The sequence below is a fragment of the Calcarisporiella thermophila genome, assembly GCF_041956535.1.
Source record: "Calcarisporiella thermophila strain CBS 279.70 unplaced genomic scaffold VTP21scaffold_8, whole genome shotgun sequence".
Taxonomy (NCBI): domain Eukaryota; kingdom Fungi; phylum Calcarisporiellomycota; class Calcarisporiellomycetes; order Calcarisporiellales; family Calcarisporiellaceae; genus Calcarisporiella; species Calcarisporiella thermophila.
This window is the reverse complement of record NW_027192198.1, coordinates 993595-1017621: the sequence shown is the minus strand read 5'-3', so window position 1 is coordinate 1017621 and position 24027 is coordinate 993595. Positions and strand designations below refer to the sequence as shown.

At 46.9% G+C, this 24027-nt stretch overlaps 15 protein-coding genes across 15 annotated transcripts; 3 read left to right on the top strand and 12 right to left on the bottom strand.

Moving 5' to 3' along the window:
- Positions 1-784: 784 nt before the first annotated feature.
- Positions 785-1148, bottom strand: VTP21DRAFT_11267 (uncharacterized protein; the record flags this gene model as incomplete). The annotated part of the gene is made up of 2 exons (XM_069390694.1): positions 785-941; positions 1063-1148. 2 exons carry the CDS (start codon positions 1146-1148, stop codon positions 785-787), a joined length of 243 nt encoding a protein of 80 aa, XP_069252817.1.
- An 853-nt stretch (positions 1149-2001) lies between these two features.
- On the bottom strand, positions 2002-3186 carry VTP21DRAFT_11266 (uncharacterized protein; the record flags this gene model as incomplete). Its single annotated transcript, XM_069390693.1, has 2 exons — positions 2002-2778; positions 2878-3186. 2 exons carry the CDS (start codon positions 3184-3186, stop codon positions 2002-2004), a joined length of 1086 nt encoding a protein of 361 aa, XP_069252816.1.
- A 741-nt stretch (positions 3187-3927) lies between these two features.
- Positions 3928-4553, top strand: VTP21DRAFT_11265 (uncharacterized protein; the record flags this gene model as incomplete). Its single annotated transcript, XM_069390692.1, has 3 exons — positions 3928-3985; positions 4067-4225; positions 4291-4553. 3 exons carry the CDS (start codon positions 3928-3930, stop codon positions 4551-4553), a joined length of 480 nt encoding a protein of 159 aa, XP_069252815.1.
- Positions 4554-4934: 381 nt separating this feature from the next.
- Positions 4935-6400, bottom strand: VTP21DRAFT_11264 (uncharacterized protein; the record flags this gene model as incomplete). Its single annotated transcript, XM_069390691.1, has 4 exons — positions 4935-5768; positions 5853-5954; positions 6035-6212; positions 6282-6400. The coding sequence occupies 4 exons, from the start codon at positions 6398-6400 to the stop codon at positions 4935-4937; spliced, it is 1233 nt and encodes a 410-aa protein (XP_069252814.1).
- Positions 6401-6565: 165 nt separating this feature from the next.
- VTP21DRAFT_11263 (uncharacterized protein) lies at positions 6566-7343 on the top strand (the record flags this gene model as incomplete). Its single annotated transcript, XM_069390690.1, has 4 exons — positions 6566-6634; positions 6708-6805; positions 6874-7162; positions 7224-7343. 4 exons carry the CDS (start codon positions 6566-6568, stop codon positions 7341-7343), a joined length of 576 nt encoding a protein of 191 aa, XP_069252813.1.
- A 209-nt stretch (positions 7344-7552) lies between these two features.
- On the bottom strand, positions 7553-9135 carry VTP21DRAFT_11262 (uncharacterized protein; the record flags this gene model as incomplete). Its single annotated transcript, XM_069390689.1, has 6 exons — positions 7553-7882; positions 7959-8274; positions 8338-8511; positions 8607-8711; positions 8790-8923; positions 9013-9135. 6 exons carry the CDS (start codon positions 9133-9135, stop codon positions 7553-7555), a joined length of 1182 nt encoding a protein of 393 aa, XP_069252812.1.
- Positions 9136-9312: 177 nt separating this feature from the next.
- On the top strand, positions 9313-10073 carry VTP21DRAFT_11261 (40S ribosomal protein eS17; the record flags this gene model as incomplete). Its single annotated transcript, XM_069390688.1, has 3 exons — positions 9313-9315; positions 9529-9834; positions 9939-10073. 3 exons carry the CDS (start codon positions 9313-9315, stop codon positions 10071-10073), a joined length of 444 nt encoding a protein of 147 aa, XP_069252811.1.
- A 392-nt stretch (positions 10074-10465) lies between these two features.
- VTP21DRAFT_11260 (uncharacterized protein) lies at positions 10466-13128 on the bottom strand (the record flags this gene model as incomplete). The annotated part of the gene is made up of 13 exons (XM_069390687.1): positions 10466-10592; positions 10686-11335; positions 11420-11534; positions 11606-11724; positions 11805-11915; positions 11994-12086; positions 12160-12228; positions 12304-12371; positions 12467-12576; positions 12642-12647; positions 12732-12741; positions 12808-12984; positions 13044-13128. 13 exons carry the CDS (start codon positions 13126-13128, stop codon positions 10466-10468), a joined length of 1740 nt encoding a protein of 579 aa, XP_069252810.1.
- A 670-nt stretch (positions 13129-13798) lies between these two features.
- Positions 13799-14398, bottom strand: VTP21DRAFT_11259 (uncharacterized protein; the record flags this gene model as incomplete). The annotated part of the gene is made up of 1 exon (XM_069390685.1): positions 13799-14398. One exon carries the CDS (start codon positions 14396-14398, stop codon positions 13799-13801), a length of 600 nt encoding a protein of 199 aa, XP_069252809.1.
- A 1235-nt stretch (positions 14399-15633) lies between these two features.
- Positions 15634-16601, bottom strand: VTP21DRAFT_11258 (uncharacterized protein; the record flags this gene model as incomplete). Its single annotated transcript, XM_069390684.1, has 5 exons — positions 15634-15967; positions 16034-16158; positions 16286-16341; positions 16407-16473; positions 16569-16601. The coding sequence occupies 5 exons, from the start codon at positions 16599-16601 to the stop codon at positions 15634-15636; spliced, it is 615 nt and encodes a 204-aa protein (XP_069252808.1).
- Positions 16602-16942: 341 nt separating this feature from the next.
- On the bottom strand, positions 16943-17227 carry VTP21DRAFT_11257 (uncharacterized protein; the record flags this gene model as incomplete). Its single annotated transcript, XM_069390683.1, has 2 exons — positions 16943-17131; positions 17189-17227. The coding sequence occupies 2 exons, from the start codon at positions 17225-17227 to the stop codon at positions 16943-16945; spliced, it is 228 nt and encodes a 75-aa protein (XP_069252807.1).
- A 365-nt stretch (positions 17228-17592) lies between these two features.
- VTP21DRAFT_11256 (uncharacterized protein) lies at positions 17593-18080 on the bottom strand (the record flags this gene model as incomplete). The annotated part of the gene is made up of 2 exons (XM_069390682.1): positions 17593-17869; positions 17956-18080. 2 exons carry the CDS (start codon positions 18078-18080, stop codon positions 17593-17595), a joined length of 402 nt encoding a protein of 133 aa, XP_069252806.1.
- An 887-nt stretch (positions 18081-18967) lies between these two features.
- On the bottom strand, positions 18968-20722 carry VTP21DRAFT_11255 (uncharacterized protein; the record flags this gene model as incomplete). Its single annotated transcript, XM_069390681.1, has 10 exons — positions 18968-19024; positions 19098-19168; positions 19257-19466; positions 19542-19760; positions 19831-19878; positions 19970-20230; positions 20287-20308; positions 20372-20450; positions 20540-20588; positions 20665-20722. 10 exons carry the CDS (start codon positions 20720-20722, stop codon positions 18968-18970), a joined length of 1074 nt encoding a protein of 357 aa, XP_069252805.1.
- An 822-nt stretch (positions 20723-21544) lies between these two features.
- Positions 21545-22504, bottom strand: VTP21DRAFT_11254 (uncharacterized protein; the record flags this gene model as incomplete). Its single annotated transcript, XM_069390680.1, has 3 exons — positions 21545-22121; positions 22225-22288; positions 22372-22504. 3 exons carry the CDS (start codon positions 22502-22504, stop codon positions 21545-21547), a joined length of 774 nt encoding a protein of 257 aa, XP_069252804.1.
- A 543-nt stretch (positions 22505-23047) lies between these two features.
- On the bottom strand, positions 23048-23488 carry VTP21DRAFT_11253 (uncharacterized protein; the record flags this gene model as incomplete). Its single annotated transcript, XM_069390679.1, has 2 exons — positions 23048-23136; positions 23320-23488. The coding sequence occupies 2 exons, from the start codon at positions 23486-23488 to the stop codon at positions 23048-23050; spliced, it is 258 nt and encodes an 85-aa protein (XP_069252803.1).
- Positions 23489-24027: the final 539 nt, after the last annotated feature.

Sequence of the window (24027 nt, the reverse complement as noted above, 5' to 3'; positions counted from 1 at the left end):
CCGTTGATTGATCAAAAAAAAAAATCCGGTCGCCCACTCGCAACCAAGAACACGAGGATATCACATTCAAGTGTATCTTTTTGTCAGATCTTATCATAGCAATCAAAGGACAATGGATACAGGCACAGAGGAAAAAAGACGAGGAAAGCTTCAGGCTAAAATGGGGGAAGAGCTCGCTAATCCAGATCGATGACAGCCAAGAAGTAGCCTTCGATTTCGAGGAAGCCAAGGACACTTAATCCGACATTTTCAAGCACGGAACTCTTTAAATTATACCCCAATTTCTTCTAGTACTTAATAAGCTTGTTCGGAAGCGCATCTCACATTTGTAATATATATTAAATAAACCACAGGACGCAAGTTCTCGCGTCCTAAGAGGAAAAAAAAAAGTCGCCCACTCGCAATCAAAAACCAAGAGCCTCCCTAAGGCAAAAGCGGCCAGTAGTCCCAATTGAACATGAGCTTAGATATATATTACAGCGACAGTAAATGTCATTCTCTTTCAGCACCTTTGCTCTCTGCATATCAAACGGTATGCGAGAGTAAAGAAAAATTATCTATCTACATTTCATTATCTTATATACTCAAGCATTCAAATCAACAAACTCTAACAATCAATCTATTTTCTTATTTGCAAACCGCTTCAAGATAGGCTGGGAGCAGTACCCAGGTGATTTTGACTTAGAAGTTACCCTACCGTTTTAACTGTACAGGAAAATTTTCAATAAAAAGCTTCCTTTGTTGAAAAAAGTCGCCCACTCGCAAGCACTTGCAAAGGCGTTTCCTAGGAATACCCGAAACAAATAGACCAACGCTTCAACGAAGTGGTTGCTCTGAGCCATGACATAACCTTGTGGATTATATACCGCTCGAGACTTGAATTAGTACTAGACGATGCCCAGCCCAATCCGGTAGCCATGACCAACCAATTTGACCACGAACTACAGCGAGGAGTAAAGTCCGAGTGGTGGACAGCGATGAAACAGAATCGGGAAAAGACTTCATCGATAAATGGTCAAGGGGAAACTGGTTGAATATCAGATATGAATCCGTGATCTTTACCCAGGATACCTCTGAACACCAAATCTCAGTCTCAACTCCGTCTTGAGTACCGCGCCCAACCTCCCAATGCTGAATATCAATATCATTTCCTTTTTCGCACTTTTCTCCTTTTACTGTTGTCTTATCTACTATTCATGTACATAAACGGTGTATCCTAAAGCTGTTGTACACTACTTTAATATCCCTCCTCACATATATCCGTTTTTTATTTTTTTTTCTTTTGTTCCTTTTTATTTCTAATTTTTCTTTCTATTTACTTTTTTCTTTTCTCCCCTTCTTTTCCTCTATGCTATTCTTTTTTTCTTCTCTCTCTCTCTCTCTTTCTTCCAACTCCCAGTTCCTTCGAGATAGGTCAGGTGCATTACCTGAGTGATTTTGACGTAAAAGCTAATTCCTTTTTTAACAGGATAGTATACTTTTCAATTAAGGTACTTGTTAAAACAAACAAACAAAAAAAAGGATTAAGCCACTGGGTGCAAGTTCTCGCACTATTAAAGGTAAAAAAAAAGTTGCCCTCTTACCTGTTACCGGACACAGGTACTTGTGGCCAAAAAGTTTCCTTGCAATGCATATTTATATGACATTCTTTCATAATTATAAAAAAAGTAAAACAAAGGGGTGCAAGTATTTGTGTCCAAAGGGGAATATGGTTGGCTCAACATCCGCCGCATATGAGTTATCTAGAGAAGGAGGGTTGGAGCAACATGCAGGTTTTGAGTTCGAATTTCGCACATGGCTTCTGGCTACGGGTTCACGAGAATATTCCAGTTTATTCATAAAATCGTTTATTAAGCTATTAGTATTTATCCACTAAATAAGTCGATATTAGCAACTACAAAAATGTAAGCAGAAAAAAAATTAAGAGACAGTTGAAGAAACGAGCGTATTCGATCGTTGATATTGGTATCGTATGGAACAATGCACACCATATTACGTGAGTTAGAGCAGAAGAACAAGGAGCGTCATGAACGCAGAAAGTCCTAGGGTAGCAGATCCAATTGCAACGTTGGATGCCCCAGAGCGTGCTCCAGTTGTGCCAGGGATGGTGGTGTTGATCATGTTCGGAGGAGGAGTCAACACTCCATCAATCACATGAATAACACCATTAGAGGTGATTAGGTTGGGCATAACAACATTAACTTGGTTGTTGTTGGCGTCACGCAGAATCACTTTGTTGTCTTGGTTAATGACGGTCAGGCTTCCTCCCTGCACAGTTGTGATGTTAGTGTTGTTGGTCAGGTCTGGCGAATAGTACACCTGGGGATGAATAACGTGGTACTTGAGCAGATTCGCAACTACTGTGTCATTCATGGTGGAGGAGCTGTTTAAGACTTTGCTAAGGGCTTCATTGGTCGGAACAAACACCGTCACGCCTTCAAGAGTGTTAATGACGGATGAGAGATTCTTCTCAGTGATTGCCTTAACGAATGCCTCATTCTTGGCCAGCGCGGCAGTAGTGGAAACATTTTGCGGAATCATCAAAACTTTGTCAACGACTTGCACGACACCTGAGCTAGTCTCAAGATCGCTCTGGACAATTCTAGCCTTATCAACACCATAGCTGACACTAACACCCAATTCATCCTTGATAAAGGCAACGACCTGGGCCCCATCGTTAGGAAGGTTTACGAACGGCTTGCCCTTGAGTTGTGTTTTCCGGATAGTTACACCGTTGCTAAGACTTGTAGTACGAACACCTCCTTCAACGATATGGTACTAAAAGGAAAAAAAAAAGAAGAAACATTGCCGGGTAGGGGCATTAGTGTGGCAGACTGAAAGCCGTTACTGTGCCGTGCACAAATACTGTTTACGTACTCTAAGAAAGGCTGAAATCATGTCGGTGGTGTTATCCGATGCTTGTAGTTTGCCCAAATCAGCTTGCATAGCTGTACCGAGTGCCGTCGTACTCGGGGCGATAAGAGTGTTATTGCTACCAGTATTATTGAAGAAGCCTGCAAGTTGAGCGTACTGAGGGTTTGAGAGGAGGGTTGCCAGCGCAGCGGTCTCCGCATTTTCCTTCAATACATCGAGAAGGGGTCGCGGCTGGGTCTGCGGTTGTTGGCAGGAAACAAGGTCCGCCAAGAAGAGAGTAGCAACAGTAACCAAGGTCTTAAGCCCTAACATGGTGCAACGGCAACGATTTTTTTTTTTAATGAAAAGGGAAGAAAACTAGCCTATTCGAAACGATGGAAAAAAAAATTAGAAAAAAAGGGATGGAGGATTACAGGGGCGCAAAATATACGTTTTCAACTGAGGGTTAGAAATGCGAAAGCAATTAATTAGACATTGATTAATATTCCTAAATTTATTCACAAATGCATTCTTAGAAATCTAAAAAATCTGTAAACTGCTGCATGCCGATGCACCAAATTCCCCCCGATCGCAGCAATGGACGAAGAGGGAATCAACATGTTTGTAAATAACTGGCGTTTCTTTTTTGAATTCGTTAGAGTTGATTCATTTCTTGATTCAGTTGCAGTTAATCAGGAATAATAAAAGGAGGAAAACAGCAATGGGAATTTAGGTAATAAATATGCAGAATTTCTTTTGCTGCTCTTAGGCAATTATTGTGATTGATATCACTAACTGATATGTCATCCCGTTCTTGTTTCAAAAACATCAGAGGGATATTTTCATTATTTCCAGATTTGTAAATAGAGATAGGTTCTGGATAATAACGAAGCACCCTCGAAATGCTCTCGTCACACTTTATGGCGCAGTTTAATTTTTTATGAAAGAGGGATGCGATGGTTCATAAGTTCAGATTTATTTTGTTTTTGTTTGTGTTTTTGTCATCCACTTCTTTTCTTCCTACTTTTTTTTTTGTCTTTGAATAGTTGATCTAATCAAACACTCCATTTAATCATGAGCGACGAACACGATCACGATTTTGAGTCGGCCTCCGCCGGTGCCTCTGAAACCTGTAAGTTCTATATTTTTTTTTTGTAATTGCATTATTCCTCCGACCAAGTTCCTGAGGCAATTTTTTACTCACGATATATAGTCCCGATGCAGTGCTCTGCTCTGCGCAAAAATGGTTACGTGGTGATCAAGAATCGTCCGTGCAAGATTGTCGATATGTCGACTTCGAAGACGGGTAAGCACGGTCACGCTAAAGTTAACCTTGTTGGTATCGACATTTTCACTGGTAGAAAATATGAGGGTGAGTTTCGAAGTTGAGGATGGAAAATGATAGGGATGATTCTGAATCTATAATCTTCCGTGTAGATATCTCCCCCTCGACTCACAACATGGAAGTTCCCAATGTGAAGCGTGCTGAGTACACCCTCATCGACATTGATGGTGGTTTCCTTTCTTTGATGGATCAAGAAGGCAATACCAAGGATGATGTAAAACTGCCCGAAGGGGATCTTGGCGACAAAATCCAGGCCGATTTCGATGATGGAAAGGAGCTTCTCATTACCGTGCAATATGCTATGGGTGAAGAGGCCGCCATTTCATACAAGGAGGCCCCCAAGGGGAACAACTAAGAGTTTTCTACTGATTCGTCTTGATTCTTGATTCGTATAAAAAATGGAGATCCTTGATAAGGATCAATTGGAATTTTGCTATTTAAAAAAAAAAAATAAATATATATTCACTGTAGCTGCTTGCATCTACTTCGACCTGCTTCAATTGCACATCAAATTTCGTGGATGCATACATTTTTTTTTATATTTTTGTAAATATAGTAACTTGTGATGAGAAAAAAAAAAAGCAAGTACATAAACCAGCAGGTGAAGAGTCCGAGTTCAAAAAACAAAAGCGTTCCTTTCATCATGATAGAAGGAGCATCAAGCTGGTGAAAGTATATGCAATATTAAAAATGAATTATGTTTATTATATTTTAAAAATAAATTGCAAATCTCTAATCACCATCGTGTGGATACTTTCCTCCCCGATTTTCTCTGTCGCCGCTGGAAAACATTCTCCTGATCTTTATACGGAGAGTCTATTGTATCCGTGATCGAGGATTTTTCGCTCGAGAATCGTGCGGGAGATAGGGTGGATGAAGAAAAGATGGGCGTTGAGAAGTTTGTAGTTGGGGGCGTAGCAAAGGAAGGCGACTTGGATGAAGCAGCTATTCCTTCATGAAGCCTGCGTTTTGGTGTAGCCGGGGATGCTCTATCCCCGATTGAAGAGACCGTGGTCGCCAGTGGAGACGCCCGTGTCCATTTACTAGTATTTGTGTGGCCGTTCAAATCCTCTAGGGGATAGGCACTCTCCTCTTCACTCCCAGCTAGAAAGCCATCGTCAGTCCCCACACCCATATCTGACCCCACCGCTTGGTCATGCTTCCTGACGAATAGGCGTGGATTCACCAGGCTGGTGTTGTATTCATGCAGCACTTGTCCGAAAACTATCTCCTTATCCTTTAGGTGGGTGCGATAGGTTTCCACGACCCTCCAAGTCTGGAATCCTACTAGAACCGAACAAGGTAGTAGCACCCTCCAATTATTGGAGTCCATGAAATGTAGGATTAGGACCTGAGGCGGAGAGAACAGGCAAAAGATAGAGAGGCCAAACAGCGGAGGATCCCAGATAACTAGTTCCCAGATTTGGCGGCTGCGAGGAACAGTCCCCTTACGGAAGGGCCAGTATCGGCGGTAGATAGGGTAGAGTAGGCGCCCAAGCATGGTGAAAGACCAAGCAGGGAGATCATGCTCGAATTCTACAATGCGAGCGTTTGGGCTCTTGGGTGGTTCCTGTCGAAATCGAAATCAAGGTTATCTTTAAACTCCAGAGAATAGAGAAAAAAAAGTTAAAAAAATGGGTGCTAGAACACCTACATCTAATTCTTTTTGCAGAAGCTGATAGCGTTTGGATCGCAAAAACACATAAGCCGTATTAATGAAGCTCAAACTCACAAGAACAAACTCCAGGAAGGACCGCTATTTTTTTTTTTCATAAAAGCAGGGTTAATACTATATTGAGCCATTGGATGGAATGTGAGAAAAGAATAAAGGATTACCCAGAACTGCAGATCCCATCCCCGACCAACCTTTGGTGGGCGATTTGGGTCAAAAGATTGATAGTAACTACTGGAATTAGGAGGAAATACCGGTGGTAGTTTGGCGGGCGGATCATCAAACCAGTGAGATAGTCTCAGAAATATAACAAGGCCATTCAAAGTGAGTGCACAAGGCCAGCTAGATCACGTCGATTGAAGACGATTAAGAGATAAGGGAGGGAAACCAAGTTTTGAGAAAGCAACGAACCTTGCAGCGATCCAGAAGGCATCCCACTCGATTGTCTCCCACTCTTCCTGGATATAGAGAAGCCAATCTGCTGGAGAAAGTCGCTGCCACCACGGGGCACGCCGAATTATTCTTGGCATTATTCGTAGTTATGCTGTAGGTTGGGCGAGCTAATCTTTTCAGAGTATGCACGCGTTATGAAATAAAATGCGAGAATAATGTGACTGCTTGCTAGTTTCGTCACGCACAAGGCACTTAATCTCGGGTCGCGTCCTTTCTACCTAGTGTAAACCACCATCACAGCCATGTCATATGCAGCAAAACAGTATAAGGCGTTGGGGGAAGATGCATGGAAGAATCGGGTGGAGAAGATTGTAAATGATATTTATATTTATCTTTCTTGGTAATAGCGGACACCATGCTCATCCAGCCAATTCTTTAAATTAGAATGCCGAGCTTTTTACGCTCACCTATGGGTCACTGGTCATCCAGCTTTTAAAAGACTACGAAGATTATATAGAAGTAAACAAACAGCTTGAAAAGATGTATGTCCATCCTAATTATGATTATCATTCCCACTGGTCATCTAACAATCGAACTCTCTCGCCTAAAGGGGTTACAATATTGGGGTTCGCCTAATTGAAGATTTCCTGGCTCGAGCCAACATCGGCCGCTGCTCAGATTTTCGCGACGCTGCAGAAGTGATTTCTAAAGTTGGCTTCAAAATCTTCCTAAACATCACCCCCAATATCACCAACTGGTCACAGGATGGCAAGGAATTTTCTCTTGTGTTTGAGGAGAATCCGTTGGCAGAATTTGTGGAGTTGCCTGAGGATGCTGTAGCGCAAGGACTATGGTACTCGAATGTGCTGTGCGGGGTCCTAAGAGGGGCCCTTGAAATGGTAAGGACTTGTTGGATTTTCACTTGAAGAAGAGGCTCGATGTTGACTCGGGGTCGGATAGGTTCAAATGCAAGTCGAAGTCAACTTTGTGAGCGATACTCTGCGCGGAGACGATGCGACAGAGGTTCGAGTGCGGCTGCTCCGTTATTTGGAAGAGGAGGTGCCAGTCGGGGAAGATTAGTCAATTTTAGAGCGAGGTTTCAGCATCCACAGTTTTAGTATCATTCCCGTTTTTCTCTATTTTTTTACTTCTTCTTCTGCTTTGTTTTATAGTGTGATAATAAAGAAAAGGATAAAAATTTTTTCGCAAAAAAAATCTATCAAGAGGATAAAAAGATATGAAATTACATGAAAGAATTAAATGAACATAATTTGGTTGGTTGTTTTTTTTTATTCTTTTTGCTCCTTCTTCACCACTTCCACCGGGTCGACTCCCGCGCCCACTCGCACTTGGTTCATCCAGCTTTGGAAGGAGCGTTCATTCTCTGCAAAATTTGGAGGCGGCTCTCTGTGTACGCGCGCCGTAGGTGTCCTAGACGAACTATATACGCCGATGTCCTCGTTGTCGTCTTCGTAATCATCGTCGTCATCGTCATCCTCTTGCTCTTCGTCCGCCTCCTCATCTTTGTAGCTGCCCGTCACCTCCTTGCCCTCGTTCACCTCAAGGTCGTTCATAAGTCGATTGAGCTGCTCCTGTTTCTTTTCTTGCTCACGCTCTTTCTACAAACTCAGCAGCAACAAGCTCCCTGTGAGCAATGGAGGCTTTCCAGTATAAATTTTGACTCCACACACTTACCCTTTCCCTCAACAGCCGCTCAAGCTCTGGTTTATATTCCGTCTCGTATTCCTTCACGGCCTCGTCCACCGCTGCCAAAAACTCGTCCATCCCTTCTCCAGTGATGGCAGACACGCCCACCACCCGCAAATGGTTGTAGAATTCTTCCAGCATCAAGCTCATCGAGTTCATCAAACTCGACATGTATGAGCCATCGCTTTTCAGGGCTTGCTGGAAAGATTCAAAGTCCTTCATCCACTCAATCGCAAAGTCATGCACATGGGCATCAGTTTTGTTGAACACGAGGATAAACGGGAGTTTCGTTTTATACAAAATACTGCAGGGAATGGGATGAGTGGTTCCCTCCATGCCAAGCGACAGCAATCTTATCAAAATTTACCTGCAGGCATAGAGCATGTTGCTCATGAAGGTGACCGGACTTGTGGTTCGAGGGGTATCCACGATGTACGCAATGACTGACGGATATTTGGCAGCAACTGCATCGGTGATGATGGCGCCCGACGCCGACCAGGTAAAGATCTCGATCTGTCCCGGTGTATCCATCAGGACGTAGCTATGGGTTCAAGCAGAGAAGAGGGTTAATAAGCTATATGATTTGGTGATGACCGGAAGGAGGAAGTAGTATGCGTAACGGGGGGCGAGACTTACTCTAGTGTTGGAGATCGCTTCTCCACGAAATTGAGGACTTGATCAAATTTTGTCGTGAACAGGTTCAAGCTTGTCAAGATTCCTCCGTTTGGCCCGAGATTATATCTAGAGAAAACAAAACAGAACAAGAGGTTTACTGGTAAATGGCACGAAACGCCTCCTTCCCCAAGGTAAAATACAAACTTTTTCATAACCTCCTTGTAATTCACCGTGTCCCGGATATCGATATTGGCCGTGAAAGGGAGGTGTGTTACGGCAGGATCGAGATTGATAATGTACGGAGGCTTCTCGATCGAGTGCAAGTGCGCGTTCAGACGCTGTGTATATGTTAGGGGGAAAAGGAGGGCAATTTTAGCCTTAACTCGAGTAGAGCATATGGCATGAAACTTAAGAGATTGCCACTTGCCTGCATGAACGTAGTTTTCCCCGATCCGGCCATTCCAATACACATTAGTGCAATAGGCTGCTTATTCTGCTGCTGGTCGGCCGCAGAGGAGGGCTCTTCTAGGCTAGGCATTGAGGGATCCATAGCGACAAAATAGCTTGGACGAGGCAGTCTAGGCTCACTTACACCGATGAGTTGACACTTTGAAGGAATTATGGTGGCTTAGCTCCATGGAATCGATTTTTGTAGCGGGAATTGAGCGTTGTGAGTTTCCTCCTCTTTTCCCGACTTTGAAGATTACATTCGGATAGGAACGTCAAAATGGTGAGTAGCTTGGTTTGGCATGAGAACGCCTGTGGAGGTGTAGGGATGGATGGATGGGTTGAGGGGCATATAGGATGAATGGGTTGGACGACTAGGGGTGGGAATGGTGTGCTGGGAATCCATCCTATTTAACGGAGGGACAATGGAATGGAAACAGAGGCTTGAGATCAGAGAAACACCGTAACTGATTCATTTTCCATCCCTCTGTAATAGGGTCGTGTACGCACCAAAACCGTCAAGAAGGCCTCCCGTGTCCTCATCGAGAAGTACTACCCTCGCCTCACCCTCGACTTCCAGACCAACAAGCGTGTCTGCGATGAGGTCGCCATCATTGCCTCCAAGCGTCTGCGCAACAAGATCGCTGGTTTCACCACCCACTTGATGAAGCGTATTCAGAAGGGTCCCGTGCGAGGCATCAGCTTCAAGCTTCAGGAGGAGGAGCGTGAGCGGAAAGACCAGTATGTTCCCGAGGTGTCCGCTTTGGATGTTGAGGCCATCGAGATTGACCCCGAGACCCAGGTATGAGGCTAATTCCAAACAGTGGGATCCTCCCCCCATAGTGCGGGTGGTAGAGATACATGAAGACATTGAGTTTGGCTCACCCCTCTTTTTGTGTTATCTAGAACTTGCTCAAGTCGCTCAACTTTGAGAAGCTCCCCAAGGTTGTCGTCACCTCTAGCGTCGCCTCGGGTACTGGCCGTGTTGACCGCCCCCGCGGTGAACGTCGCCCTCGCCGTGCTCAGCAGGCCGATGCATAAACGTCTTTCCCTTGTCCGGCTGTGTTGTAGTTGATCTTTTAAGAATATAAAAGTTTAGTTTTTTTCCCTTTACCGAGGAGGCTTTCTCCCTTTCATCCCCAAAACTTGAATGAGTGCCCAGGAAAATCAACGGCACACCATCGAATCCTTCCAACCACTTTTCAGCACAAAGTAAATGAAGATCTATTATTTTAAAGAAAGCCATCCCATAGAGAGCTCGAAAAGAGTAACAAAATAGAAAAAAAAAATAAAAAAATAAAAAACAGCTCGAAGAATGTTATTTTTTGTTTGGACATAAGGTCCATAGTAGAAAGAGGCAAGATTTAAAACATAGAGACAATGAGGTGGATATCTATTAGAGATGATATAATAGCAAAAAAAAAAAAGTACTTTTAAGCCTGCGAATGCGAGCTACCAGGCTGATGCCTCCTCCCATGCTCATCGTCCGTATCCTCTGCCTCCTCGATGTCGTCCTCGTCCTCATTAAAGAACTCGGAGGAGTCTATCACCAGCTCGTCCCTAAATATTAAAATATTCCACTTAAGTATACCGAGAAAGTAGGAGAGAAGAAAAACGATCGAATAAAGGAAGAAAGGGGGTGACCACACGTACATTTCATTGGGCTCATCTTCGTAGCCCTGCTCCGCCAAGCTCTTGAATTTTCCTTTGTCCTTCTTGCGCTTCCGCAAAAGGGCCCAGGCGACCACGCTTACCACCAAAAATGCCAGTGCGATGCCCAAGACCGTCCCAAGGGTAACATACCCTCCGCCCACCAATCCGTACCCACTCGAGGATGCGGGGGGAGTCTCATTGCCCACGGTGGCCGGCAATCCCGCCGCCCAATTTGGGCTCACTCCCATGAACCGATTCATCATGTTCAGCACCGCATACTGTCCCTCTCCATGCCCCGCCAAGAAACCGGCACGATCTATCAACGCATAGGTCAAATTTCTGGCATGTTTCCAGGTGCCCACCCTTGTTCCGTTGATGGTCCAGATCTCCTCCTCGGCATCTTCCATCCCCTTTGCACCACCCCATTCCAAATTGGCAATGGAAGCTTCGGTGCCCAAGTGGTTGTAGACTAAGGACTGTGCCCCACTATAGAGGAGCACAGGAATTTGCGAAAGAAGCGATGGGAACAGCTTAATGGGTGCGTCAGGAGTGGGGTCGGAGCCGAGTGCGTTGCTCACGTGCCCATTGCAGGCAGTCCACCCGAAAAGTTGAGCGTTGGGAATGTGAAGTGATTGAATCACACGGATCATCTTTTTTGTTAAAAAATAATTAGCGTAAACAAAATAAACGAAGCCTCTGGGCTATAATATTTGAAGAAGAAAAAAACCGCTTACTCGCAGGTAGGAAGTCATATTCGCGGATTCCGCTGGGCCGCCCAACCCGCATCTTGGATAGGAGTCCCTGTTCTGAATATCATATTGGTCTATACAACTCATCACACCATTTTCACTGCAAGAAAAATGAAATCATTAAAACCCAAGTCACCAAGTCATCCTACGGTAAACAACAAGCTGCCTTACGTGACGACGGAATGATCCAATATCAGCTGCAGTAGCTGTTCGCATACTGGAGTTCGGATCCGCACATTGTTGGCCAGCTGAGCCTGGTCACATTTGTCGACCGCTAGTTTGGCACTCTCCTATAGAAAGTCATGACACATATATCAGTGAGGGGATGTCAGAGATGGGAGGGGGGGGGGGGGATTTTTAAGACGATTACCTGGCCCTCCTGATCCAGCAATTTCTTCTCCACACTATAGTCATAATAAGAGCGGTACTGGTTCAGCGGGTCGATCCACCCATTACCGATGGCGATGCCCCGGAGATTATACTTTAAAAAGAGCAAAATTAGATTAAACTGACTCCGCCATTCTCAGAGGCAATAGTCGGTCATGATATTCATTCATACCCGTAGAGGACTTGCTTTGACATTGCGCTCGAGCATCTCGTGAGCGAAATACGAAATATACACACCTGAGAACCCCCGTCCCATAAGATATAGCTAAGCGTTGACCATGTTTAGTCATTCAATGGGGCCAAGGAAAATAGAATATTCAATAAGCATCTGAACCTACATCGGCATTCTTGTAGTTCTCAAAGGTAGCAAAGAATTTTTCCATGAATTTCATGAAGTGGTCCGTCACCTAATGTTAACAAATTAAATCATATAGCACAGGGAGACCCCAGTGAGCTGGGGGCTGGAAATTAAATAGGCTTGCCTCCTTCAAGGTATGGTCCAGACTGTCGGTTAACACATAGCTATAGCCTGTGCCTAGCGGCTGATCCACTATCCAAGATGAAAAACGCACATCCAAGACGTGGTTAGTTTAAACTTTCTGCTGGTAATGATACAAATAAGCCCAGGTGGAACGTGGATAATACCGTAAAGTACACTCGCATAGGAGTTCAGGCTCGCCTCATTTAGCTGTACCGTGTCCGGGTATTTCAGATCCATGCGGATGGGCCCATTCTCTAGGAAGAGGCTCTCTTCACTGTGGAGAGAGAGGGGATATGGGTGACCAAGATAAAAGAAAAACACATTCCATGGTTGCTTTACCTTGAGCTTGAATTTGAACGGCACGAAATGGGGAACACAGAGCATTAGTTGAAATAGATACACCATTAATTAACATCAACAATAGCATACCATCCAGGTCCTAATTCGGAAATATCACACTTATCAGTACATCGTGGGGCACCACTAATTCAGAGTTCTTACTCACCTCCATTGAGATACACGATTAGCTTCTCGTTAGCTCCGCTCTCATTCTGCTTCGGCCAGAGCCAAAAGAACATGTTCGCGCTCTTTTCGTGGTCCAGCTCAAACATCCCAGCATAGTGGGTCAAGTTAGGCATCGCCTCAGGAACAGGTAGATCCCACACGAAGTAATCCTCCATCGCTGGAGAAAGGAGAAGTCAGAGAGGGGAATCCGTCAAGATGCAGCTCAAAGGAACTCACCCAAATCGGCAATCTTGGGTTCCGAGCGCACATGCAGTGCTGTCAGCGCCAAGGACACCAGGCTTAACCATGCTGATGACCACATTGTGTAGACAAATGAATGTAAATAAAAAGCAAAGGAGAGGCCGTTTTCCTCGTTTCAGAGGGGCACCAAGCAATCAGTCCTTGTATGAATTAGTTGTCAGAGGGGAGATCCAGGAGAATAAAATAGAGCTCGCTAAGCAATTTGGAGGCAATAAAGAAGCTAGAAGACCATGACCCAATGCTAAAGCACCTTACTATTTTTAAATTTTGGAAAGAGCTCAGTTAATCCCAAGATAAAATCCGTAAAAGGGAATAGAGAATCAATTCCTAGAAATAGAGCGAGAGACTGGGTCGACCGCAAGGAGCAAGTCCTCGCGGACGAGGCCTTCGGAGCCCTACGAACACTTTGGCATTCTCTCATCCGTTTTCCGCTGGAATCAGACCCTATTTCTGCTGTTTCATGGCCTATATGTTCCAGTCGAGGGGTTTATAAAGGGAAGGGATACTAAGAGTGACATCTAAGCAATTCAACCGGAGAGCCCTCCAGTAGGGGTCCAGATGGAGAGCTCCGGTTAGCCGCGATTTGGCTTGGTCCATGATATTGAGTTAATAATACATTTTATTGTAAGCGCTCGATTTACAAAGATTAAATAGACCTATCCCACAAAAACCAAAAGAAAGCACACCACCTAGCTTGCGTGTGTATATACATCTCTCCAACCGTACCCTTTTCAATCGTCCAAGGGCTGATACGTCTCTGCCTCCTTCCCCCAGCCGCCCGGAACGTTGTAGCCAAACATGTAGCGCCCCATCCCGATCACGGTGGTCCCCACGATAAATATCAGAAACACGAGTCCGATCCCCGTGATGAGAACAAAGCTGAATGCAGCCACCGAGAGCCATTGGGTGGATCGAGGTTGCCTTGTTGCACTGGCCGAGGGTCGCGCAAGAGCAGGGGAGGATTTGGGTTTCGGGTTTGGCGAGAAGGGAGCAGAGGGACGCATTGGGTCAAGGGGCGGCGGTGGCGGGGGCGGAAGGGTGGGGGGAGAGTACATCGGCGTGGGGGGAGAGTACTCTGCCGCAGAGGTCAAGTATGGAGTGGTGGTGATAGCTGCCTCTTGATGGGTAGTGAACTCTGAACTGGGTGGGGAGGGGGCCGAATCCGAAGTTGAGATGGGGGGTGGCGTTGGTCTCGGTTCTTCGGAGGGCTCGACCTGGCGGCCAGCTAACGCGGGTCTATTGGGGGCCCGACGTTCCGGTAAAGCGTAGGCACTGCGAAGGAGGAGAAGATTAGCTAGAATGAATACGATAAATAATGTAAAGTAGCCCATTGGGATTGAGTGGTGGCGATGGCGGATAGACACGTTCTGGGATAGAGTGTGCCATTCTATCTTTACTATATCGAGGCCAATTGGTATAAGAATACTTTAAGAATGTAATGGTTTCGCGACGTCAAGGTCGAGAGACATTCAGCAACCCATGGGGCTTCATCGCGAATTCGGCTAGGATCTTGGCCAGATTTTCGTTTTACATGATTCCGAAGGCCATCTTAGACAGCCCGTAGGATTGTTCAGAGCTCAAATTCTTAATTGGAGAGGGGGAGGATTCTTTGTTGGAATTCAACCTGTCTGTCCAATGGAGAAGTACGGCTACAATGGTACATAAAAAGTAAAGGAAAGGTGGAGGGCAGCCATCCTCCCATCAAGGCTGTTTTTTCCGCCTGTATTTCTTTTCTGGGCAACTGGGAGAAGAGCCTCCCTCCGCCAACAGTTTCTCGCAACAATCGCGCAATCGCTGAATGACTTCCCGACAGCGCTCTTCCTGATAGTTATTTTTGTCCAGGCAGGTTTGGATCGCGCAGGCCTCCTTGTGGCATGGGTGGGACATTCTACAAAGAAGCGGAGTGACTTGGGGAATGGAGCTCGATGCAAGAAATACAAAAGAGAGAAAACGACCCGGTATTTGAATAAGCAGGGATTGCGGTCAATTTCTACGTCCGCGGCGTATCTAAAAATGCTAAATTCAGCCAGCCAGCCAGCCGGCCAGTCTAGTCCGTGGGGAGCCGATGGCCAAGTCGGAGGGAGAGGATGCATTCTCTTTCAACTGTTTATTAAGAACTAGCATTTTCCATTTTCTCTCTCCTTCCACCTTTATCCCGTATAAGATAGCCATGCGAAATCTCCAAGAAAAGCAACAGTAAAAAATTAAAATAGAAATGTGGAGAAAGACAAAACAATGGAGACCACCACCCGCCCTCCTCATCCAGAGAAGAAGAAGAAGAAGAAGGAAGGATAAAAAAGGTAGAAGGAATCAATAGAATCATTTTAACATGCAAAGGAAGGAGGACAAGAAGAGGAAAAGAGGGGAAGAGAGGAGGAGAAAAGAGGAGGAGAGAACCAAAGAGTGTAATTTAAAGAAATTTAAAAGATACCTAAAAAAACATGAGAAAGTTATACATTAACGAGGCAAATGAAGAAAGAAAGAAAGAAAAAAAAAGGAAGTAGCACGCGATAGAAATATCAAATATCAAAACGCATCTATGCCCAGTCGTCCAACCGCTAGCGCTTCACGATGGCCCACTTTGCCCATACGGATATTGTGGTTGAAATCCGCTCACGACATATGGCACGAATGCCTGTGTAATGGCCGCGCCCTCGCTCGCAACGGTCGACACCCCGTTGATTGGGACACCGGCTGCGCTCACTCCGCTACCGCTGCTGGGCGAGCCGGCTCCGCCATTCCCCATGTACCCATACTGTACGAACTGCTGCGGCTGCTGCTGCGATTGGGGGGGGTAGGGGATGTAGGATGGGGGGGCCAATGTGTACCCGTAGTTTGGCTGGCCGGGTGATGCATAGCTGGTTGTGTAGACGTAGCCCATGGGAAGATACCCCGCATAGCTAGAAGAAGGAAGGCATGAGCGGGACGGTGGAGAGAGGAAGACGCGATATGCCGAGGATACTTACCCGGCTGAAGCGCGGTGATGCCCTGCACTAGGATCGCCCTTGACCGGCTGGCCGTTGGGGCCAGTCACGTAAGTTGCCTGATAGCCCTTGGGGCCACGCACAAGCTCAAATTCAACCGGCTCATTCTGTGATGAAAAGGAGAGAAGAGAGCAGAGGGGTGGGGAGGGATCACCCGCCCGTCCATTGAGGGTCAGTGAGTTCATCCAGAGGCGATTGCGAGGAAAAGAGAGGAAGGCGGGGGCGGCCAATTACCTCAGCTAGACTCTTGAATCCGCCGGCATTGTGGATGGCGGTGTGATGTACAAACACTAATCATAGGGGAGAGCAGGGTTAATGATGCCCATCATCCAAAAGCGGCTTAAGAGCGGCCAACCTTCTTCGTTTGTCTCAGAGAGGCTATCCGGGATTATAAAGCCGTAGCCCTTTGTGCTATTGAAGAACTGCAAGGGGGGAAGATGGGCAGAAGGTGAGTGGGCCATCGTGATCGGGGGGGGGGGGGGAGCATCGCGGGGATTGGCCCGCCATCAGGACTTACTTTTACACGTCCAGTCTGCCGCTGCCCAGACATCGCCGTAGAGGGAAGGGGGGAGGGAGAAACACAGAGAAAGAGGAGCAAGGCCAGGAGAGATCGCAGGGGATGGGGATGCAGAATCGAAAGCGCTTGAAAGATGATCTGCTGTTTTGGGAGCCCAAGTGCTAGATGCTGAGGGGGAGAGAGGGGGGAAGGCAGCGCCGGTGATGGAGGGGAGCACAAGGTTTTCGTATTGTGTCTGTCAACCTTTTTTTTTGAAAAGAACAGAAAAAAAAATGCGGGGAAGGTGGGCGGTCACGAGGTGTCGATTGGCTGAAATTCATTCCCCTCCAGCTCCCACTAATTAAACACGCTGAAAGCCGCGTCCACTTGGGCCGCTACGAAAAGGAAATAAAAAGCCGGACCGTGTTTCTCGTTTCTCGTTTCTGCGGCGGGCCCGCGGGCTCCCACCAGCGTTTGAGGGGCCCTCGCCCAGCCTGTTCCGTAGCCCGGCCTGTGGAGTTGGCCCAGCTCCTTTCCTTTTCCATGCGCGCGTGGAGAGTCAATCCGGCCTTCCAGCTTGGGAGCTATTAATGTTTCTGGTAGCTCGGTTTGAGAGCCATTTGCCCCACTCAGCCCCTAACCTTTCTGATCCATCCTCTCCGCCAACCCATGCCTGCCATCTGAAGGCTGCCTGCCGCAGCCCTCGTCTTGCATGGCATTCGCCCGCCCTCCCCTTTCTCTGCCCTACCCCTGTCCTCCGGCCGGCTGGCCGGCAGCACCCCCCCAGATTCACACAGATGAGCCGCTGCTATTGTTTGCGTTTCCGACCGGAGAGTTATGCCGATGGAAAAAAAAAATAAATATGATTCAGATGGAAGATAGGAACAAATGATCAGATACAATGGAGATATGAATAAAGCGTAAACAAAAAAGTAATAAAAGGTTCCGAAAATGAAAAGCAAAAGCCAATGCTTTGAAACAGGTTGATTTGAACAATGCGGAAATCGGAATCGCCATTACCAGGATCCAGACCTGATACAGCCGTTCATGAGGGCAGCTTTGAGGGCAGCTCGGCCTCATCTCTCGAATAGGCAACCCCGAAGGCCATGCCGGCAATCAGATAGTACAGGCTGGCGTTCATGGTCTGCACCTGGAAGAAAGAGATGACCCCGACCAAGGTGTAGGCCACCGCCCGAATGGAGTGGGCGTCGGACGCCCCGGTGAACGGCCCGAGCGGTAGCTCCAGCGCAAGAATGAAGAGGCCGGAGATCAGGGTGAAGAGGGGGATGATGGGGACGGGCCGGAACAGTACGTCGGTCGCACTAGGGGGGAGGGGGGGGAGTCGCAGCAGAGGGGTTAGTCGTCAGGGCGACAAAGCTTCCTAAGCAAATCCTGCGAGCCTACTTACTTTGTGAAAATGCCCAGCGTCGGCGACCGGAAGAGCAGCCCCAAGATACTCCCGCTGATTTGGACAAAGGTTGCGGACAGAGCAACTAACCGTCCCCAGCGCGCAAAGCGAAGTTTGTTGCCCATTTTAATTAGCGAACGAAAAGACGTTGGAGAGAGTCGTGGCTGCGGGGGATGAGAAGAGGAGCTCTAGAAACTGAGAGAGGAATGCTTTGGTCCGGATGCAAATACTCGCCTGCTGAGCTGCAATACCTGCTGGATGGGTTCAATGCTAGATCAGAAAGGGGATTGGGATCCAATGAATGCGGGGTGTCGAAGAGTCCCGAGGACGTGAATGAAAGAATGAAAGTATGAATGAATGAATGAATGAATGGATGAATGGAGCTATGCGTCAAATTGCCAGTGTCAAGAGGAGGACAATGCCAAGGGCATGAGAGAAAAGAAAAACAAATAAACACTATATACACAGGGGAAAAAAAAGGATCCATACGCTAATATAACTCAGTGGGCTCTCTATAGCCGGCCTCTCCCCCCGCTTCCCGCCTCTCCAATTCTTTTACCCTTGGTTGCTCGGGCTAGGTCGGCCTTGCTCCCGCTAGATCCGTGCCATAGGTGGCAAAAAAGTGGGACATTCGGGTTGATTGGCCAAGCAGAATGCAGCAACCCTCAATTTCCGCAGCACAAGACCCGGCCGTGAGAGCAGAGGCAAGTGGATTCGCGCTCTCCTGGGAATCCGCTTAAAAATAGCATTGATGAAAGGGGGTTTGTAACAGGCTTTTTTTTTCCGTGGCCTTTCGGCTTCCGCAGCCTTGCAATGGTTTTCCCTTGAAAAAGGAGTTTTATTTCCACTTGGGATCCTTTTGATTTGGATGCCAGCAAAAAGGGGGCTGTCAAATCGGGCTAATTTCGAAATATGCCCAAGGCCTTGCTCTTATTGCGTCCATGCGTAACCAGGGGAGAGGAGAGGAGAGGAGAGGGCGTAGTGGCATCCACTTCGCTAGAGTGGCGTGCTCTTAAAACAAGCCTCCCCAAATTAAATAAGATCTATTAGATTTTCTGGATACCAGCGTCTACAAGCCAATGATGTATCTCCGGTCAATGGTTTGAAAACATCATCGGCAATCAAAAAGGAAAGTCACTCACAGTCGGATTTGTGCTCCTTGAGCTCATATAGCCCACGCCCATACTTGGCGTTGTGTGCGCGTACCAAAACTCTTTAGAGAGACAGAGTGGAGTGTTTTTTTTCTGGCTTTGCTCTACATAATGAAGTGGGATGGGTCCCCCCCCCCTTTCTCAACTTACCGGTTCGGTGTATCCCTCGTATGGATTCCGTCTTGAGCAGGATCACCCCCGAGTTCTTCTCCTCGTCCTGCCGCAGGGCCGGCGAATGGAGAAAAGCGGTGAGGGCGGTCTCCAGCCCTCGGTGCACGTCGCCGTCGGCTGCGTTGTGTTGGAGAACAGAGTCGGCACATGACTTTGCAAACAGGGTCTTCATTAGCTGCTCTCCAGTGCCTGAACAGGATGAATCCATATGGGTATGGGATGAGAGCAGGCGGAGAAAGGTTGGAAACTAGAAGGCGGACCTACCAGTAGTGCTACAAGCTATCGCAGGAAACCCCTCCCTCCAATTCTGGGCCCAGCATCCGCCTCCGTACATGGCCGCCTCTCCAACACGACCCGGGTATTTGAGAGAGAGCCCCCCTGAACTCACGGCAGCCGCAACATGCCCAAAGCGATCAATGCATATCGCGCCCACGGTGTCGTGGTTGGAATCGTGTTCGCCGGGCAACTGCGGATGTTCCGACTCTAACGGAGAGACGAGATGCACGGTCAAAACATGAGGAGCACCGCGGGGTAGTATTGTGTGCGTAGTTACCTTCATGGAGCATCTGCATCCGCAATTCATATGTCTTTTTGGCCTCCTCTAACAAACACAGGTGTAGAGAGAATGAGAAAAGAGCTGGCTCCTCCTTTTTCCTAGACGCTAGCATTTGGGGGCTTGGTGTGCACATTACCACTAATCAACTCATGATGGTGACAAACATCGGCCCCTAGCTCTCCCACGTACTCTTTCCCGGCTTCCCCAGCCAAAAATATGGGCGGAACTCTCCCCAACGGCAATAGCCCTCTTCTGCTCCTCTCTAATATAGCGCGCGAGCCCGAGATGGGATTGCGTACTCCAGAGACGGCTCCGAGCGCGCCAAAATACCCACTTCCATCCATAATGCTTGCATCGCATTCGACGGTGCCCGACAGCGTTAGATTCGACCCGAATCCTGATATTGGGCGTCAGAAGAAAGTGAATGATGCATGGAAAATAATATTGATTCACCAGCATTGGTCAGAGCATCGTTCTAGTGGCAAGAAAATACTTGAGTGGTCAGCAGAGCCAATAGAAGCCGCGTTACATACGGTACCTCTAATTCGCACACTGCTTTTTCAACTGCATCCATGGCCGTACCCGTTCGAAGGATCTCCATTCCAATCCTACATGCCCTAATGCCACGTACAAACCGAGACCAAAAAAACCGATAGTTTTTTTATTGCATCCGAAATGGGATGTTCATAAAAGGAAGACACGCTACCTTGCGCACAATTCACGGTATCGCCTCTCTTTACGCGTGGAATGGTAACCTACCCAGAGAGGACATTGGTCAAATACAAGAAAATGGATTCGGCCCAAATCATCCCAATGGTCCCTCTCATTTACCGGCTCCTACATGAACTGCTATAAAGGGCTCGAAAGCTTGTTCGTGCCCTGTGTCCATGCTCCGATTTCTTTTCTTAAATGAGCTGATGGCCGCCAAGACGCATGAGGCCTCTCGAAATATAAATATGAATGGAGCATCCTTTATTTGGAAAATAGAGATCAGACTAAATCACTGGCTTAGTCTACGGTGTGCCTATTTAAATTAAATTTTAAGGGATCATAGGGATGGGAGATAGTGGGAAATAGGCAAGAGCACCATGGACGAGATAATACAAATTAAGATTGGCTCGCCTATAACATGGGTCGATCTTGAATTAGTTCCCTCAAGCAAATAATTGTGCGTAAATAGATGCATTGATAGGGGAGACGGAATTAAATGCCCAGGGCCAATTCATGGGCAGATTTCTGGAATAAAGATCTATTTTCTATGCGGCTCCTCATTGGCTATGCTATTCTTGTTGAAAAGGTCAAAAAAAAAAAGTAAAAAGGATGGTATGCGAACGGGTCCTCGGTAGGTCGTATAAATCACAGCTACGGAAAGAAAAGAATCCATTCAAAGTGATGGGAACTCAACAGAGTCAACCCCCTTCCTTTGTCTATACATTGTAGGGAGGACAGTTGAGATCTGTAGTCCAAACGTCACTTCCTACACAGTGGTGGCAACTCGACCACCCATTCTGAATATGGTATTTTGGAGTTTTCGGATCAGGAAACTGTGTCTATGTTATCTAAGCTGAATAATACAACGGTGATGAACACAAATTGAGGACAAAAATGTAGCAGGAGCAGAAATACAAAGGAACACATCTAGAAACGCGAATAAATAAACACTCTATGGCAACGTCATCACCTCTGGCAAGGCCATTTATAGTCGCTTTCCTCAGTTTTGGCTTTCGCTGGAGGGTATCTCATCGAACAACTCTTTTAGATCGGCTTGCTCCTTGGATGAAAATTTCTTGAGCAACGTACGGGCGTCTTTCCCGCCGGCGCTCAGGTCTTGGTCGGGTTTGTCGGAGAGTGCCTGTTTGAAATTATCCTGTGAAAACGGGGCACTCTCAATGCGCTCCTTCTCGGCCCTCGCTTTGTCCGCCTTTTCTTTCTCGGCCTTTTCCCTTGCCGCCTTCTCCTTCGCCTCTCTCTCCCGGATAAGTTGGCAGGTTGCAGGGGGATGGTTGGCTTCGCACCGGCTCTGGTCCTTCTGGAACAAGCTCTTTGGTTTGCAGGGAATCCAAGGGATCAGCTTGCACTGATGGAAACTCTGGCTATCCACGCCTACTGCTTCCAAAAGACTGGTCGCGGGGCCACCCACCGCATCCACCGCCTTCAGGGTATTCAACACGTTAACGCCTCGCTTTTCAATCGGAGCAGAGTCCACCGCGAGGAAGGAAAATGCAAAGACAAGGGCAAGTTTGACAAACTTCATGGTTTCTGGTGGACCTAAGTTGAAAACCTCCCCACTTTTATAGACGCCGGCAGGTGTATCTCGTTCAGTTTAACGCGAAACTCGCAATCTTCCAGGAGATAGGTTCCTCAAAAGGCCCTCTCTGGCCCCATTTTCACCAATCGATGGTGGGCAAAAATCTCCCTCCGAATTGGTTTCCGGTGGCCTGCGCATCCCAGAATTCTGTCAAAATTGGAGTCAAAGGGGGGCATTTTCAGTCGGCACGTGCACAAAAAGGGGAAATTATGGACTTGGTTCTCACACACCATTCGTCGTCGAGGGAGAGGGCCTAATATCGCATCCGAAAAAGCTGACTCTCGAGCCATGGTACATTCTGGAATCGTACTCCTTTGTTTCGGTGACATCGGGATTCGTACGAATCAAGTAGGTTTTCATCATAGCATCGACTGGAGAGAGGTGACAGGCCGATAATTATGACCCATAAGGCTCAAGTCGTCCCGGAAATTGAGGATATGGCCTTCCGGCCTCTCTGTCTCTTCAGACTGGAATATGAAGGAATTTTCAAATGCCCTGATCTCACCAATCTCCATAATCAATCATACCCCCCTCTCCTATTCTATGGCAATGTATTTATTAGGTTGGAATGCGGAGCCGCCAAAATGGCATCAGAACAAAGAAATAAACAGTGGCGCGTAGCTACGCTAATTTGTTAGCATCCTCAAGTAACCTTGCTCTTTGGATCTTGTGTTTCTGACACTGCTGAACGCCAGTTCCTTGTATCCAGGATGGTGGCGGTGCTTTATTAAATTATCAATTACACAAACTCGATAAAACGAATAGGATGGGGTGTTAGATAATTAAGGGTTCTACCCCAGATGATTTTGGCGGTTGATTCCTATCTAACCATTACTAGAAAAAATTTCCTGGAGCTTCATGCAACTTGTGCGATATAGAATTGCTAGGACCAATGCCTAGGAAGCCCTAATTGGGCGTTTCGATCCCACCGTCCCAGTTTGTAGCAGGATCTGGAATTCGAACCCGAATTTGCCAGGAGTCTATTGAGGGCTCTTCTGGAAGAGTGCAGAGGACGCAATAGACAAATTAGCATCCAGATAGACGCGTTGGGGGCACGTAAAAGGAGTTTAGGCACGAGTTTCGAGACTCTTACATAAGCATGGTGGAGAGAGGAGGCAATTAGCTTGCAACACCTCGCTCATCCGCCCATGTTCAGGGGGAGAGAAATCAACTGGTACCGGTTTTAGGGCCGAGCTTGACTCGTCGATGTAGCAAGCTTTCACGCGATGCCTCCCGCCGCTGGCGTGATTGAGTGGCCGTCATCGAGCAACCCGCTTTCGTGGCAATCGCAATGCCTTGCATCCACCTCAGGCCACCCCGGAGAAGCTCTGACGTTTTTCTCAGCATTCCTTTGCTCTCCTGAGGGCAGCCAAAGCGATGCACTAATGTGCTTATGCAGACAACCACCAATCGCAGCCGTGCTTTTTCCCGGTGAGATCCTTATTATTGTTTTTGGCTAATGCGAGCTTGCATGATGGATGGAAGCAGTCACCGGAGCTTCCCGAAAAGGATTGATGAAGAAGTAATTAATGCAAAGAGCTCAATTTTAATGACCAGTCATGCTCTGCTGCCTTAGGCTTGAGGAAACTTTCGAGGCATTCGGTGGGGGAGAGAGATAGTTAAATGATAGATAGATGTAGATAAAGAGAGAGAGAGTGTGTGTGTGTGTGTATGAGTGAGAGAAACAGGCTACATCGGGCTATCTGAAAGGTTTTACTGTAAATAAATGCTGTATATACTTTATTTGTGAAGATAAAAAAAACGACAAAGACCCACACAAGTATTTTCGATATTAAAATAATCAATAATGATAAAATAAAAAAGATGAATAAAGTAAATAAAAGGAGGAACAGCGCAAAAAAAAAAGACCGAATTATGTAGAGTGA